Source organism: Somniosus microcephalus, chromosome 12, assembly GCF_052327205.1.
Source record: "Somniosus microcephalus isolate GS21.2 chromosome 12, FLI_Smic_1.0, whole genome shotgun sequence".
Lineage (NCBI taxonomy): Eukaryota > Metazoa > Chordata > Chondrichthyes > Squaliformes > Somniosidae > Somniosus > Somniosus microcephalus.
This window is the reverse complement of record NC_140998.1, coordinates 20,821,831-20,836,810: the sequence shown is the minus strand read 5'-3', so window position 1 is coordinate 20,836,810 and position 14,980 is coordinate 20,821,831. Positions and strand designations below refer to the sequence as shown.

General features: G+C 45.5%; 1 protein-coding gene across 2 annotated transcripts in view; it reads left to right on the top strand.

The window, feature by feature from the left end:
* The window catches only part of nrxn3a (neurexin 3a), a 2,455,668-nt gene extending 2,445,755 nt beyond the window's left edge, over nt 1-9,913 (top strand). For both annotated transcript variants that reach the window (XM_086002654.1, XM_086002656.1), the window contains one exon: nt 6,689-9,913. In XM_086002654.1, the coding sequence (XP_085858780.1) occupies nt 6,689-7,611 (923 nt within the window). In that variant the 3' untranslated portion in view covers nt 7,612-9,913. The remainder of the gene's footprint in view (nt 1-6,688) is intronic.
* The last annotated feature ends 5,067 nt before the right edge of the window (nt 9,914-14,980 follow it).

Here is a 14,980-nt window from a genome sequence, read left to right as displayed (position 1 = left end):
AGTGCCATGGAATCTTTTACATCCAGCTGAGCGAGCAGACGGGACCTTGGTTTAACGTCTCATCCAAAAGACGGCACCACCGACAGTGCAGCACTCTCTCAGCACTGGAGTATCAGCCTAGATTTTTGTAAACCAAGCTCTTGATCTGGTGGACAGTAAGGATCCCATGGCGCTATTTGAAGTTCTCCAATATTTCTCTTGTAAGCAATACCACCAAAAAGCAAATCAGCGAGGTCGCTGTTGGCAAAAAGTGGCTGCCATATTTGGCCACGTGACTTAGAGATGTTTTGGCACGATGAGGTACCGTGGAAATGTAATAGTGGCCCGTATTTTCCGATCGCAGGCCTCCCGCGGGCGGAGGACTGCGATCTGGAAAAATCTACGCCCTTACCTGAGGGCTCCCGAGACGCACACAGCTTCCGTTCCTGGGCCTCTCCAAACTCCAATTGCGCAGGGCCCACGTATCCCAGAGGTGCAGGTGGTTCGTAGCGTCCTTGGGATCACGTGGGCCATGGGGAGCCAATCACAGAAGGGAATGTCCCTTCATACACATGACAGGAAGACCTGTCAAATATATGAATGGAGATCAATGAAAAAACATAGTAAAACTTTAAATACATTTTTTTTTAATCACATTTTTAAAATGACTTGAAATTACAATAAATTAAGTATTTTAAACAAAAAATAATTTTTTGAAAAAAATAATTAACGTTTTTTACGGGGCTAAAAATAAACGTACCTTGTTTTAAAGTATTTTTAAATGATAAATCAGTGAAAAATATTTTTTTTTTTACTTTTTTGAACTCTTATCCTGGTAAAAGCAGGCCTCACCAGGCGTAAGAATTGAAAGGGTTTTCTGCGGGAGGAGGGTCTCCAAATAGCGGAACTATCCGCCCGCAGAGGCCCTTCTCCAGGGCAGCCGGAGGATCTGTCGAGAGCATGCCTGAAACCGGCATTGCCGATGTCCCTACGGGTGGGTACACAGGGATCGGAATATCTGGGCCAGTATATTTAATATATTGGGAGCATGGTGGAGTTAAACAGAATGGTACAATTTTAGAGTGGGTGCAGGAACAGAGAGACCTGACGGGTGTATGTACATAAATCTTTAAAGGTGGCTGTTAAAAGAGCACACGGGATCCTTGGTGTTATAGAGTGCAAAAGCAATGATGTTATGCTAAACCTTTATAAGCCACTGGTTAGGCCTCAGCAGGTGTATTGGGGGAGAAATTCCCCTCCTTTGCGCCTCCCGTGGGGGGCGCTAATGGGGCGCAAAGGCCTTTTCGCCCGGGCGCGGCGCTGACCCCGCCTCCTGCCGAATTCCGTGGGAGGTTAGTGGCGGCGCGGTCGGGTTGCGCCCCGATCTCATGCGCCCGGAGATCGTGACGTCATCTCCGGGTGCATCGCCCCGGCACAAAACTTCCCCTTCGGCCCCCCCCCCCCCCCCGCCGCAGCAGCGCCGGGCGCCGGCAGTGACTGCTGCAGGGGACGCCAGCAGGGCGGCCTGGCCGCTAGCGGGGTGGAAGTTAACGGTGAGGGGTGGCCGGCCACCCTGAAAAATGGTCGGATTTTTAAAAACTTTTTTTCTTGCACCTCCGGATGCGGGGTCCGTGCTGCGATTGGTCAGCCCGGCACCCCGCTTGATCGTGCGGCCCCGCTCCCCGGTGGTCCAGGTAAGTTTAAAAAAAACTGCAGAGTTTGCAGCCTGGGGCCTTCCCTTTAATTCAGGGAGGAACCCCCTGCAGCACGGCAGCGCCACGCTTGGCCACTTGTGGCGCTGCTGAGCACATCGCCCTGGGTCGCGAACCTCCCCTCCTCTCGCGCTCCAAGAAGGAAGTGGAGTGCTTGATTTAGTGCTCCACTTCCCTCCTAGAGCAAAAAATGGGAATTTCAGAGAAGCTGGAAGAGGTTAGCGCCTGGCCCTAACTTTTCCAGCTTTTCTGATTTAGCGCATTTCTCCCCCATTGTGTCTAATTCTGGGCACCACACTTCAAGGAGGATGTCGAGGTCTTGAAGAGGGCGCAGAAGAGATTTACTAGAACGGCACCAGGGATGAGGGACTTCAGTTATGTGGAGAGACTGGAGAAGCTGGGGTTGTTCTCCTTAGAGCAGAGAAGGTTAAGGGGAGATTTAATAGAGGCGTTCAAAATTATGAAGGATTTTTAGAGTAAATAAAGAGAAACTGTTTCCACTGGCAGGAAGGTCGGTAACCGGATGACACGGATTTAAGATAATTGGCAAAAGAGCCAGAGGGGATTTTTTTTTTTACGCAGCGATCTGGAATGCACTGCCTGAAAGGGTGATGGAAGCAGATTCAATAGTAACTTACAAAAAGGGAATTGGATAAATACTTGAAGAGGAAAATACTTGCAGGGCTATGGGGAAAGGGCAGGAAAGTGGGACTAATGAATAGCTCTTTCAAAGAGCCGGCACAGGCGCAATAAGCCAAATGGCCTCCTTCTGTGCTCTATGATTCTAAGATGAGGTATTAATCAAGTAGTGGTTAGGTGGCACCAGTCTTGCGTTTTGTGTGATTGCGGAAGGAAGGGAATGCCGATGTTGGCAAGGCAATCCTTAGCTTTAGGTCCCAGGAAAGAATAAGATGAAGTCAGGAAAGTACATCGGAGCTGGTTTCTCACTCCCCGTGTTCAAGTGCAGACTCAGGTAGTCGGCTATTCAAATCGTCTCCGCCTCAACGGACCTGGATCCATGTGGGCATTCTCTCAAGAGCAGGCACGCCGCTTGGAATGGGCGGGTCCCCAGAATCGAGGGAGGGGGGAAACCCCACCGCAGTAGTAATGGTCACAGGCTCAAAGAGCCTTCCGGCTGTTGGCCCGAAACATCAGCCAGGTGGCCATCAGTCCCGCTGAGCCTCCTTGCTGCCCATGAATTAACAATGGCCGTGCATGACTGGGGGAGCCGGGCTGCGCAAGTTCTCAAAGGCCTACTGTCAATGGGCTGGTCAGTGGCTGTCTGACGGACGGAAACCCAGGGGCACGAGTCAGGAGGTGTGTTGATGCCACTCCCCCCCCCCCCCCCCCCCACTCTCACGTGAATTATATTCGAATGCTTGCACCTGATTCAGGCAGAATGCAGGCAACTGAGAGCGATAGGAATTTGGTAGGTAGAGACGGAACCATGGTAAATGGAGTTAAGATACAGATCAGCCATAATCTGATTGAATGGTGGTGGAACAGGCTCGAGGGGCGGAATGGCCGACTCCTGTTCCCGTGTAACAACAGAAAACGCTGGAAAAACTCAGCAGGCCAGGCAGCATCCGTGGAGAGAGAAACAGAGTTAAACGAAGGGTCATCGACCTGAAACGTCAACTCTGTTTCTCTCTCCACGGATGCTGCCTGGCCTGTCTGAGTTTTTCCAGCGTTTTCTGTTGTTATTCCGGATTTCCTGTTCCCGTGTTCCTGGAAGGTCTTTGCTTGGGAATAACTCCCCCTCCCCCCCCCAACCAGGAAACGTGCGTGAAGTGCAAAAAGGGGTCGGGGGCTGAGGAAGGGGGTTAGGGTTAGGGTGCACACAGGAGAAAGTGAGCCCCCAACGAGTCTTGATTTCCAGAGAGGACGGAGAAGGTGTGGGGGTAAAAAAAACAGGCGCTTAATCTATTCAGCTTCACAGTGTGTGGCCACCCCCCCCTTGGAAATTTATACATTTATCACTGGTACACTCAGCATCTGGAGGCAGCACAGAATTCTTATGTAAAAATATTCTCAACTGGAAAAAAGAACGTGCAATTCGATCAAATGTACAGAAACTATGCAGCTGTGGGGGACAAAAATTGAAACCACGTTTACAGTTCATTGGCTGACTGACTTCTGAAGAAGATTTCTTGAGATTAGAACTTAATGCTCTTTTGTGGAATTCTCCCTCTCTTCCCCCACTTCCCCCTCCCCCCCCCCCAAACTGACTTGTTGAATGATGCTGTTAAAAAAACTGTGCTCTCCTAACCTTTGACCTTTCTCTTCCTGCTAACCTTCTCCCGCTCTAGCTTGCTGTTCTGTTCTTAAACTTTCCCTAAATGCAACTTACTTTAAGCATGCATTATTAACCACTTGCAATAAAGATGACCCATTTTCAGCCAATTCTTCTAGCTCTGTACTGACGTACATCCAGACTGCACGCCACCCTTACACACAGAACAAAAAAAAAAGTGTTTTTTTTTCTTTTTTAAAAAAAAAAGAAAAGAAAAGGAGAAATTGTACTAAAAATAGAGATAATGTCACCTCATTTCACATGCCCCAGGTGACAGGTAAATATTTCCGTCCCCCTCTTACTCTGTCTGTAGCTGTGCATCTGGCTGTTCATCTATGAAAGTGTGTTGGGGAAAAAAAAATTGCTTTGGTTTAGGTCTTCCTCCCATTCTCTGAGGGACAAAGAATTGTTTTTGTCAGTAATTTTTAATGTTTGGGGCTTTTAATTATTTTTTTAAATTGCTAAGATCTTTTCCTTTTTGATTCTGATGAACATTTTATTGAAAAAAACAAAATATTTGTGCTGATAATTTTCTTCTTTTTGAAAAAAAAAAGTAACGTGAAGCACAAACCACTTCAAGGCGTGGCAGGAGATTCCGCACAGGAGCCTTTTCTTTTTAATATAGAATCTGCCCTTGATTTAAACCGGGCGGTTTTCATGACGATCGGCCGACCGGCAGCGCCAGTTTTTTTACAGCTCGGGTGGGGGTGGGGGGGGTGGGGGAGTCGAAAATTGCTCCCCTTGAACCTCCCGCTCCCTCCCTCCCTCCCTCCTCCCAACCCCTTCCGCCTCTCCATCCCGCAGAACTGCCCTGATATACGCTCGTGTGTATCTTGTTAATTGGGTCGTTCCGTCGCTAAAAGGAGCCGCTAGTTTATAGCGACTGAACACGTCCGGTTCTGCTTTTCATTTATTTTTTAATAATAATGGCGCCTAGATGTCTCCCGGCGGTTTTCGGGATCTCGCCCCGTGATTCCCAGCCATTCGCGATTAAGGTCGCTACTTTTCAGTGACGGGATTTAAGTCAAATTCCGCTGTTGTTAATATATGGGACGCCGAGACTTTTCTTTTAATCGCCGTTTTTGTGTGGTGGGGGGGGGGGGAGTTGGCATTCCACAATTCCGTCCATTTTCAACCAGTCCCTATTCACTTCCAGAGAAGAAAAAAAGTCCAGGTTTTACTGGCACCCGATTGAAATATTTCACCAACGTGGTTGTGTGTGTGTGTTGGCGGGGGGGGGGGATTTTTTTTTGGAACATAAAATTAAAGAGTTGCATCTCACACGGTTTGAAGTGGTTTCGACGCAGAGGGAGCAGTTGGAAATCTTTTAACGATGATTTATTTAGATTTTTTTTCGGGAAAAGCTGTTAAAAGTTTTTTAAAAATTATATATATATATATATCTCTCTCTATCGACTGCATGGTGAAGAAGTTGCAGTTTAGGGTTTGTGAAATGTCAGTGTTAGAGTTATGTTTTTTTTTCGTAGATGGGCATGTATATGCTCATTTGTTTGTATATCCCCCATCCCTTCCTTACAGCTAAAAGCTCTAACGCTGCCAGATCGCTTCGTCCCGCCTTTACATGGACATGGCAACTTTTATACACATTCACTCCCGTCATCCTCATCCCCCGCATAGTACACTCATAGGGTGGAACCTGGAAAGATTAAAAAAAAAATCATTTCCCTTCCCTCTCCCTCACCAACCCACCCACCCACCCTCTCCTCTGTCTCCTTCCTCCTTTTAGCAGTGTTGACAAAAAATGTACAGTATCAGTCGTCCGGTCGTTTAAAAAAAAACCTTAACGGTAAAAAAAAAGAAACACACACACGGAAAAGAAAAAACAAGAAAAAAAAGGATTTAATTTAACAAAAGAATATCTCAGCGTAAAAGATTTAAAAAAAGAAAGCATTAGATTTGTAGATATTTAACAGCAAACAAAAAAGATAAGATGTTCAAGTTACACGATGTACAGTCTTTTTTTTTGTAATACCTGAAATATTTTAAACAACAACAGCAACAACGATGAAAAAGAATAACTTATTGGTGCAGAGTTACTTTTCATGTTGTGTGGTGTGGATGTATATGTGTTGTTGCCTCCCCCTTTGTAAGCATTTTGTCAGCAAGCATTTTTTTTTGCTAAGTACAAAAATTTACAACAATATAGCAAACTTGTCCAAGAGCATCTTACACAACTTTCTTTTTTTTATAAATTTTTTCTTCATGCCAAAATCATGCGGGCAATTTGTTGATGTAAGTTGACTAAAAATTATGTGGTATATATTTTTATGTATATGTATATATAGATATATATATATATCGCCTCTCTTCTTTCTTGGATGTACTGTAGGCTGTAATGCTTTTTTTTAAAACGTGTGTGTGCGTGTGTGTGTGTGTGTGCGTGTTAAATTAATTTGTAAAACTTAATTTTCCTCTTTTATCTCTTTAAATGCTAACGTTAAGTGTATGTTTAAGCCTACTTGATGTTAAAACTGTAATGGTTGGTGTCAGTTTTTCTTTTAATTTGCTGTGCTATGATTAAGTTAAAGGACTGCCTTTTCGTTTCGGCACTAAAGCTATTGCATCCCTGTGTGACGTGATTTTGATTTGTTTCTTTTTACAGTAGAGAAGTTTGTGTGTGTGTGTGTGTGTGTGTAGAAGACCAAGCATTTCGCTAACATCTTTCTTTCTCCTTCAATCCTAGGAGGTGAATTAGTTTTCCCTGTAGTGACAGAAGAACCCTTAGCAACCCCTCCTCTCGCCACTCGTGCACCTTTCATTCCCCTCCTCCCTACCTTCCGCCCCCTCCTCACCATTATTGAGAGCACCAAAGATTCCCTGTCCATGATCCCTGAGGTGGGGTTACCTTGCTTGTCGGAGCGGGACAACGATGATTGTGATGCTGGCTTGGTGATATCTGGTTATGGCTCAGGGGAGGCACTTGACTCTAACCTACCCCCTACTGATGATGAAGATTTTCACACCACCTTGTCCTTGGTAACAGATAAGACCTTGTCCACATCGGCCTTCGAAGGTGGCTCCAAAGCGTACGCACCCAAGTGGGAGTACAAGGACTATAGGCCTAACAAAGCATCCGAATCCGGTAGGACTACTACCACAGCCTCTCCCCCTGAGCTGCTCAGCTCCGCAGTCTCCACACCGCCCGGGAAGGCTCCCAAGTTGCCCGCGGGCAAGCTGAATACTCGTGAGCAGAAGCCCCAGCCCGGCCTAGTGTTGGTTCCTTTGCCCACCGCTTACGAAGTAGACAGCACCAAGCTGAAGAGTCCCCTAGTCACCTCACCCATGTTCCGTAATGTACCCACAGCAAACCCCACGGAGCCGGCAGTCCGAAGGGGCCCGGGGGCCTCTGAGGTGGTGCGGGAATCGAGCAGCACGACGGGGATGGTCGTGGGGATTGTGGCCGCGGCGGCCCTGTGCATCCTGATCCTCCTGTACGCCATGTACAAGTACCGGAACAGGGACGAAGGCTCCTACCAGGTGGACGAGACGCGGAATTACATCAGCAACTCCGCGCAGACCAACGGCACGGTGGTCAAGGAGAAGCAGCAGAGCGCCAAAGGCAGCAGTAAGAAGCACAAAAACAAGGACAAAGAGTATTACGTGTAGAGGAAAGAGCGGACAAAATTTTAAAAACGAGGAAACGAAAATACGACGACGACAAAAAAAGAGGAGACACAACTGAAATATATATAATAGAGATATATATATATATATGAAATATGCCGTGGTGCAAATCTGCGACTCGACTTAGATTTTAAACACACACACAAAAAAAACTCTTTTGGGGAAATGAAAATTATGAAATAAAAACTCCAAATACAGCCTGGAGCCTGAGAACTGTGACAAATAAAATAACTTACAGAGTGAAGCTGTAAGTGCATTAAGAGACACAAACACACACACACACACACACACACATACACACACAGAGCTACCATTAGCGACCAGAAACTTTGGCTTCTGGTCAAGGAATTTCAAACTCTTTAGAAGACTCCACGGCCTCATCAGTTTTTACCCTGGATGCGACTGTTAAGACTTTGTGACATTTCGCATTTTTTCTCGAGGTTTTTTTTTTGTTTCCGTTGTGAAAACTGTAAACCGATCGGGTTTTTTTTTTGGTTTCATTTTTCTTTCTCTCTTTGCCGTTTGGAGCATTGTAATTGCGACATGATGTATAGATAAAGCCAGAGTCCAGCTGAGCGTGGACCTTGGGAGAGACGGAGGGTTTGGAGAGAGGGGTGAGAGGGCTTGGGTTGGTGGTGGTGGTGGTGTGTGTGTGTGCGGTCAGATTCTCTCCCTCCTGCTCCTCCTCCTCCCTCCCTCCTCCCCTCGGACTTTGCCGTTTAACTTTGTATCGTTTCTACATCTCAAATCGTGGTGTCCTCCTTATGATTTGCTGTCCGCAATAAAATTGTATTAAGTATATGGACATTTACAAAAAAAACAAGAGTAACGAAGAACAAAGATTAAAGTGGGAACGCCCACAGACCGGGCAGGTCTGTGTCAAGGATTGACCTTCAGCTGAGGTGACCACCTTCTTGTTTAAGAGCTGTTGACTGTACAACATATTACTCATAGACTGTGGTAGATAGAAAACAGCTACTAAAAAAAACCATGGCTGTGGTTCTGAGTTTCAGTAAATGACTGTGGTGCATGCACATTTAAAAAAATAAAATTAACCACATCATATACGATATGGTGTTCAATCTTGATGGGAACAAAAAAAAACAATTCACCGGCCAAAATTACCATTATGAGTTTTAATTTTATTAATTTAATTTGATTGATGTATGCTTTCTCTCTCTCTCTCTCTCACTCACTCACACTCATCACCTTTACGAGGTTTTAATTTCCTTTTTGTAACCTATGTTTTTCATCTGGCTGGTAGCCTACCTTGAACTCATGTGCTGTGTTACAACTGTTATCAGAACGGTGGGCGGAAGGATGGTACAAGGGAAACAATGTTTAAGGTCATTCAAACTTTCAACATAATTCTAGATATATATATATTAAAAGAAACAAACGTGGAAGGTGTGAATTTTCAAATATCGTCACAGTCAAACCGTGTCAAGAAAAAAAATTGTTTACATAATTTTATTACATTATTATATAGCTTGTGTACTTTGTAGTTAGAACTGTTGTACATACATCTAAGTTGTTCAATCTTTTTTGGTATTTGTACAGTTCCAAACTCTCTCGAAGTTTTTTGCAATGTCTTTCATGTGGAGATACGAGGCTGAACCTGGTTTAGACAAGAACCTTGGAGCAAAGATGTATACTTTTTTTTGTAAAGAAGCTAACACAATTGCTGTTATTTAGGTTTAGAACTCTTGTTCTCTCTCTCTCTCTCCCTCCCTCCCTTGCCCTTGCTCTCTCGCTAGTGTTTCTGAGCCGCATGAATATTTACATTTTGAAACGGTGGTCACCATCGAATAGAAGTTAACCTTCTTGATCACAACGAGGTTTCTTTGCTATACATCATTTTTTTTGAGTGTAACTCTACTTTTCGATTTGAAAAAAAAGGGCAGGTTCTGTAGGTATCAAAGCACGCTTTTGACAAGTCAATGGAGAAAAAAAAACACAAAAAGATTTATACCTCAGTGTCTGTTGTTAAAGATTGTCCTGTGGATTTGCTTCCTGGTAATCTCTTCAATTTTTTTTACTGTGAACTCCTGGTTTATAAAGACTTGGAAAATCTGTGCAGACTGTATGTGGGCTTTATATCATATTTTATATTATTTATGTTCTGCATCAATGTGAAGATTTTGATTTTTTTTTTTTAGTTAATCTGAGGTTACTTCATCCATCCCTCTATATTCCTTTCTTTTTGTTGCATTTCTGTTATATAAAGGATATGCTTAGCAATAAAATGTTCTTCCCAAAGCTGGCGAATGTTGATCTAACTTTTCATCTGGCGTCAGAAGCTGTTTTTCAACATTCAGAACCTCCTCTGGCAAAACATTACCGAGCAAACATTCTTTATTTGTTCCACGTGTGTCTGGCTACATCTACAACAGCAACAAAACAAAAAAAAACTGCCGTCAATATGTGCGCAGAGCTACGAAATGAGACGCACGGGTATAACGGTGGAACCGGGGTCGGAGTGGGGGGGGGGAGTCAGGTGGTACTGGGATATTGGAAAGATCACTGGGCACTGTCAGTCTGGGCAAGCTGAGTGGGTCCATAGAAGATGGGAGCAGGAGTAGGCCATTCGGCCCCTCGAGCCCATTCCGCCATTTAATGAGATCATGGCTGATCATCCAAATTCAGTACCCTGTCCCTGCCTTCTCCCCATATCCCTTAATCCCTTTAGCCTTAAGAAATATATCTAACTCCTTCTTGAATATATTTAATAAGTTGGCCTCAACTGCCTTCTGTGGTAGAGAATTCCACAGGTTCACCACTCTCTGAGTGAAGAAATTCCTCCTCATCTCGGTCCTAAATGGCTTACCCATTATCCTTAGACTGTGACCCCTGGTCTGGATTCCCCCGCCATTGGGAACATCCTTCCTGCATCTAGCCTGTCTAGTCCTGTTAGAATTTTATAAGTTTCAATGAGATCCCCTCTCATTCTTCTAAACTCCAGTGAGTATAAGCCCAATCGACCCAATCTCTCCTCATACGTCATTCCTGCCATCCCAGGTATCAGTCTGGTGAATCTTCACTGCACTCCCTCCTTGGCAAGAACATCCTTCCTCAGATAAGGTGACCAAAACTGCACACAATACTCAAGGTGTGGCCCCACCAAGGCCCTGTACAACTGCAGCAAGACATCCTTGTTCCTCTGCCTGCTACTTTGACCGGAGGCGTTGGCCCCATTGAAAAAGAAGCAAGCGGTCAGCAGAATTGCCCGCGATCGCACAAAGCGTTCGTGAGCTGCCATTGCGCAGCGCAGGGCCGCCGGCTCTGCTTTGGACCTATTCCTGGAGATATCATCAGTTGACCTCCCGCCACCGACTGGCCCGCCCCCGCCATTGGTCGTCTGCCACGCCCACACTCACGGCGCCCCACCGCCCCCCGCCCCGGCCAATCGGGAAGCGACTCAACTCTTAGTTTCCCGATTGGATGATTCTTGACTGTCAGCCAAACAGACTTTTTATCCCATGTCTGATATTTTTTACAACTAACAAACAAAAGAGTCCAAAGAATTTTTAAAAAATCTTTATTTTTTAATGCCCTTTTAAACCATCAGAGTGTGAATGAACCACTTGGCCCACATTGATCAACCAGTCTTTCACGTCCATGTGGAGGTTCATGTCGTCGACTGAACTCCAATTTCACTTCAGAAGTAAATTGGCTGAAGTGCTTTGCAATGTTTCTGAAGGGGAATATAAATTGCAAATCTTTCTGTAAAAGAACTCACTCAGCCGATCTTCTACCCACCCATGGTTTGGCGTTAATCCAAAATAGCCCGGCCCCACCACCAGCATTCGCCGTTGAATGAAGTGTCTATGTATTTGTTTCGTGAATGCTTTAAGCAAGGTCTCATTCACTACATTGGGTGGCAGGAATAGGCCTTTAAGCCCACCGAGCCTGTTCCTTTTCGATTGCCTTCAAACCACCTCCTCGCCATAGGAACAGGAGTAGGCCATTCAGACCCTCGGGCCTGTTCCTCCATTCAATTAGATCATAGAAACATAGAAGATAGGAGCAGGAGTAGGCCATTCAGCCCCTCGAGCCTGCTCTACCATTTAATGAGATCATGGCTGATCTTCCAAATTCAGTACCCTGTCCCTGCTTTCTCCCCATATCCCTTGATCCCTTTAGCCTCAAGAAATATATCCAACTCCTTCTTGAATATATTTAATGAATTGCCCTCAACTGCCCTGTGTGGCAGAGAATTCCACAGGTTCACCACTCTCTGGGTGAAGAAATTCCTCCTCATCTCAGTCCTAAATGGCTTACCCCTTATCCTTAGACTGTGACCCCTGGTTCTGGACTCCCCCGCCATCGGGAACATCCTTCCTGCATCTAGTCTGTCTAGTCCTGTTAGAATTTTATAAGTTTCATTGAGATCCCCTCTCATTCTTCTAAACGCTAGCGAATATAAGCCTAATCGACCCAACCTCTCCTCATATGCCATTCCTGCCATCCCAGGTATCAGTCTGGTGAATCTTTGCTGCACTCTCTCCATGGCAAGAACATCCTTCCTCAGATAAGGTGACCAAAACTGCACACAATACTCAAGGTGTGGTCTCACCAAGGCCCTGTACAACTGCAGCAAGACATCCTTGCTCCTGTACTCGAATCCTCTCGCTATGAAGGCCAACATACCATTTGCCTTCTTAACCACCTGCTGCACCTGCATGCTTACCTTCAGCGACTGGTGCACAGGAACCCCCAGGTCTCGTTGCACTTCCCCTTTTCCCAATCTATTGCTGTTCAGATAATAATCCCTCTTCCTGATCTGTCATCTACCCGCCTTGGTTCCATAACCCTTAAATCCCTTGGTGAACACAAATCTATCAATCTCAGTTTTGAAATGTTTAATTGACCCCCGGCCTCAATTGGTGGTGGTTGGAGGGGGGGGGGGGAGGGGGGGGGCGGGTGCGGGGAGAGTTCCAGATTTCCACTAACCCTTTGTGTGAAAAAGTGTTTCCTGACACCACCCCTGAACGGCCTGGCTCTAATTTTAAGGTTATGCCCCCTTGTTCTGGACCCACCCACCATAAGAAATAGTTTCTCGCTATCTACCCTATCAAATCCTTTAATCATCCTAAACACCTCAATTAGTTCATCCCTTAATCTTCTATACTCAAGGGAACACAAGCCTAGTCTATGCAAACTGTCCTCATAATTTAACCCTTTTAGCCCGGGTATCATTCTGGTGAATCAGCGCTGCTCGCCATAGCCATCAATCCTTTTCTTTCTCATGAGACACAACTGGTTGCCACATTTATATTATTTGCTTCAACGGCCTTCTGTGGGATCACATTCATTATCCATTGTGTAAAAAGAAAAGTTCAGCCTGGGCTTCCCGTCTAACGTCCTAACCTTCAAGCAAAGAACACCCGTGTGAGGTGGAACTGCGGAGAACGAAGAATGGCGGAAATACACAGCAGGTGAGGCAGCAGCTGAAACGGGAAAGAAAAGTTTGTATCTTGTGCATCACCCCCCCTCGGGACCCCCCCCCCACCAACCCACCCTCAATAAAAAGGAGCAAAGGGATTTGGGGGTCCAAGGCGCACAAATCATTAAAAGCCAGTCGACAGGTACAGAAAGCAACCGAAGAGGCTAATGGAATCATAGAACCATAGAATATACAGCACAGAAGGAGGCCATTCGGGCCCATCTTGTCCGTGCCGACCGACAAAGAGCCACCCACTTTCCAGCACTTGGTCCGTATCCTTATGTTGGCCTTTATCTCAAGAGGGATGGAAATACAGAGGGGAGGAGGTTATGCTTCAGTTGTATAGAGCCTTGGTCAGACCCCTCTCCTGGAGCATTGCATTCGGTTCTGGGCACCGCACCTCAAGAAGGATCTATCGGCCTTGGAGGCGATACAGCGCAGATTCACCAGAAAGAAACCAGGGCTTAGAGGGTTAAATTATAAGGTTAGGATGCGTAAACATGGCTTCTATTCTCTTGAATATAAAAGATTGAGAGGTGATCTGATCGAGATGTTTAAAATGGTAAAAGGATTCGCTAGGACAGATAGAGAGAAACTATTTCCTCTGATGGTGGCGGGGAGAGGTGCGGGGGGTCCAGAACAAGGGGGTATCAGCTTAAAATTAGAGCTAGGCCGTTCAGGGGTGATGTCAGCAAGCACTTCTTCACACAAAGGGGTAGTGGAAATCTGGAACTCTCCCCCCAAAAAGCTATTGAGGCTGGGGGGTCAGTTGAAAATTTCAAAACTGAGACTGATTTTTTGTTAGAAAAGGATATTAAGGGTTACAGAACCAAGGCAAGTAGATAGAGTTAAGATAATCAGCCATGATCTAATTGAATGGTGAAGCAGGATCGAGGGGGCTGAATAGCCTCCTCCTGTTCCTATTTTCCATGGATCTTGGGTACAGTAGTGTAGTGGTTATGTTACTGGACTAGTAATCCAGAAGCTGGGACTAATAATCTAGTCAAGAACACTGAGTTCAAATCTTGAGAATTTGAATTCAGATTTTATTAAAATCTAGAAATTAAAAAATAAGAAGCTGGCAGTAGTAGAAGTGACCATGAAGCTATCTGATTTTTGGAAAAACTCAAATGCTTCACTAATGTCCTTTAGGGAAGGAAACCTGCCATCCTTACCTGGCCCGGTCAATATGTGACTCTAGTCCCAGAACACCATGGGTGACTTAACTGCCCTCTGAAGTGGCCTAGCAAGCCATTCAGTTGTATCGGGGTAACTCGGGATGGGCCTTGCCAGTGAAGCCCACATCCCAGGAATGAATATTTTTTGAAACTCCCACTGAAGTTACGGCAGGTTACTGGTTGGAGTTCAGCTGGAGTGTTGTGTCCAATTTTGGGCATCGCACTTCAGGAAGGATGTCAGGACCCTGGAGAGAAGATTTACCAGAACGGCACCAAGGATGAGGGAATTACATAGAAACATAGAAGATAGGAGCAGGAGTAGGCCACTCAGCCCTTCGAGCTTGCTCCGCCATTCAATGAGATCATGGCTGATCATCCAAATTCAGTACCCTGTCCCTGCCTTCTCCCCATATCCCTTGATCCCTTTAGCCTTAAGAAATATATCCAACTCTTTCTTGAATATATTTAATGAACTGGCCTCCACTGCCCTCTGTGGCAAAGAATTCCGCAGGTTCACCACTCTCTGGGTGAAGAAATTCCTCCTCATTTCAGTCCTAAATGGCTTACCCCTTATCCTTAGACTATGACCCCTGGTTCTGGACTCCCCGGCCATCGGGAACATCCTTCTTGCATCTAGTCTGTCCAGGCCTGACAGAATTTTATAGGTTTCGATGAGATCCCCTCTCAATCTTCTAAACTCCAGTGAGTAAAAGCCCAATCGACACAA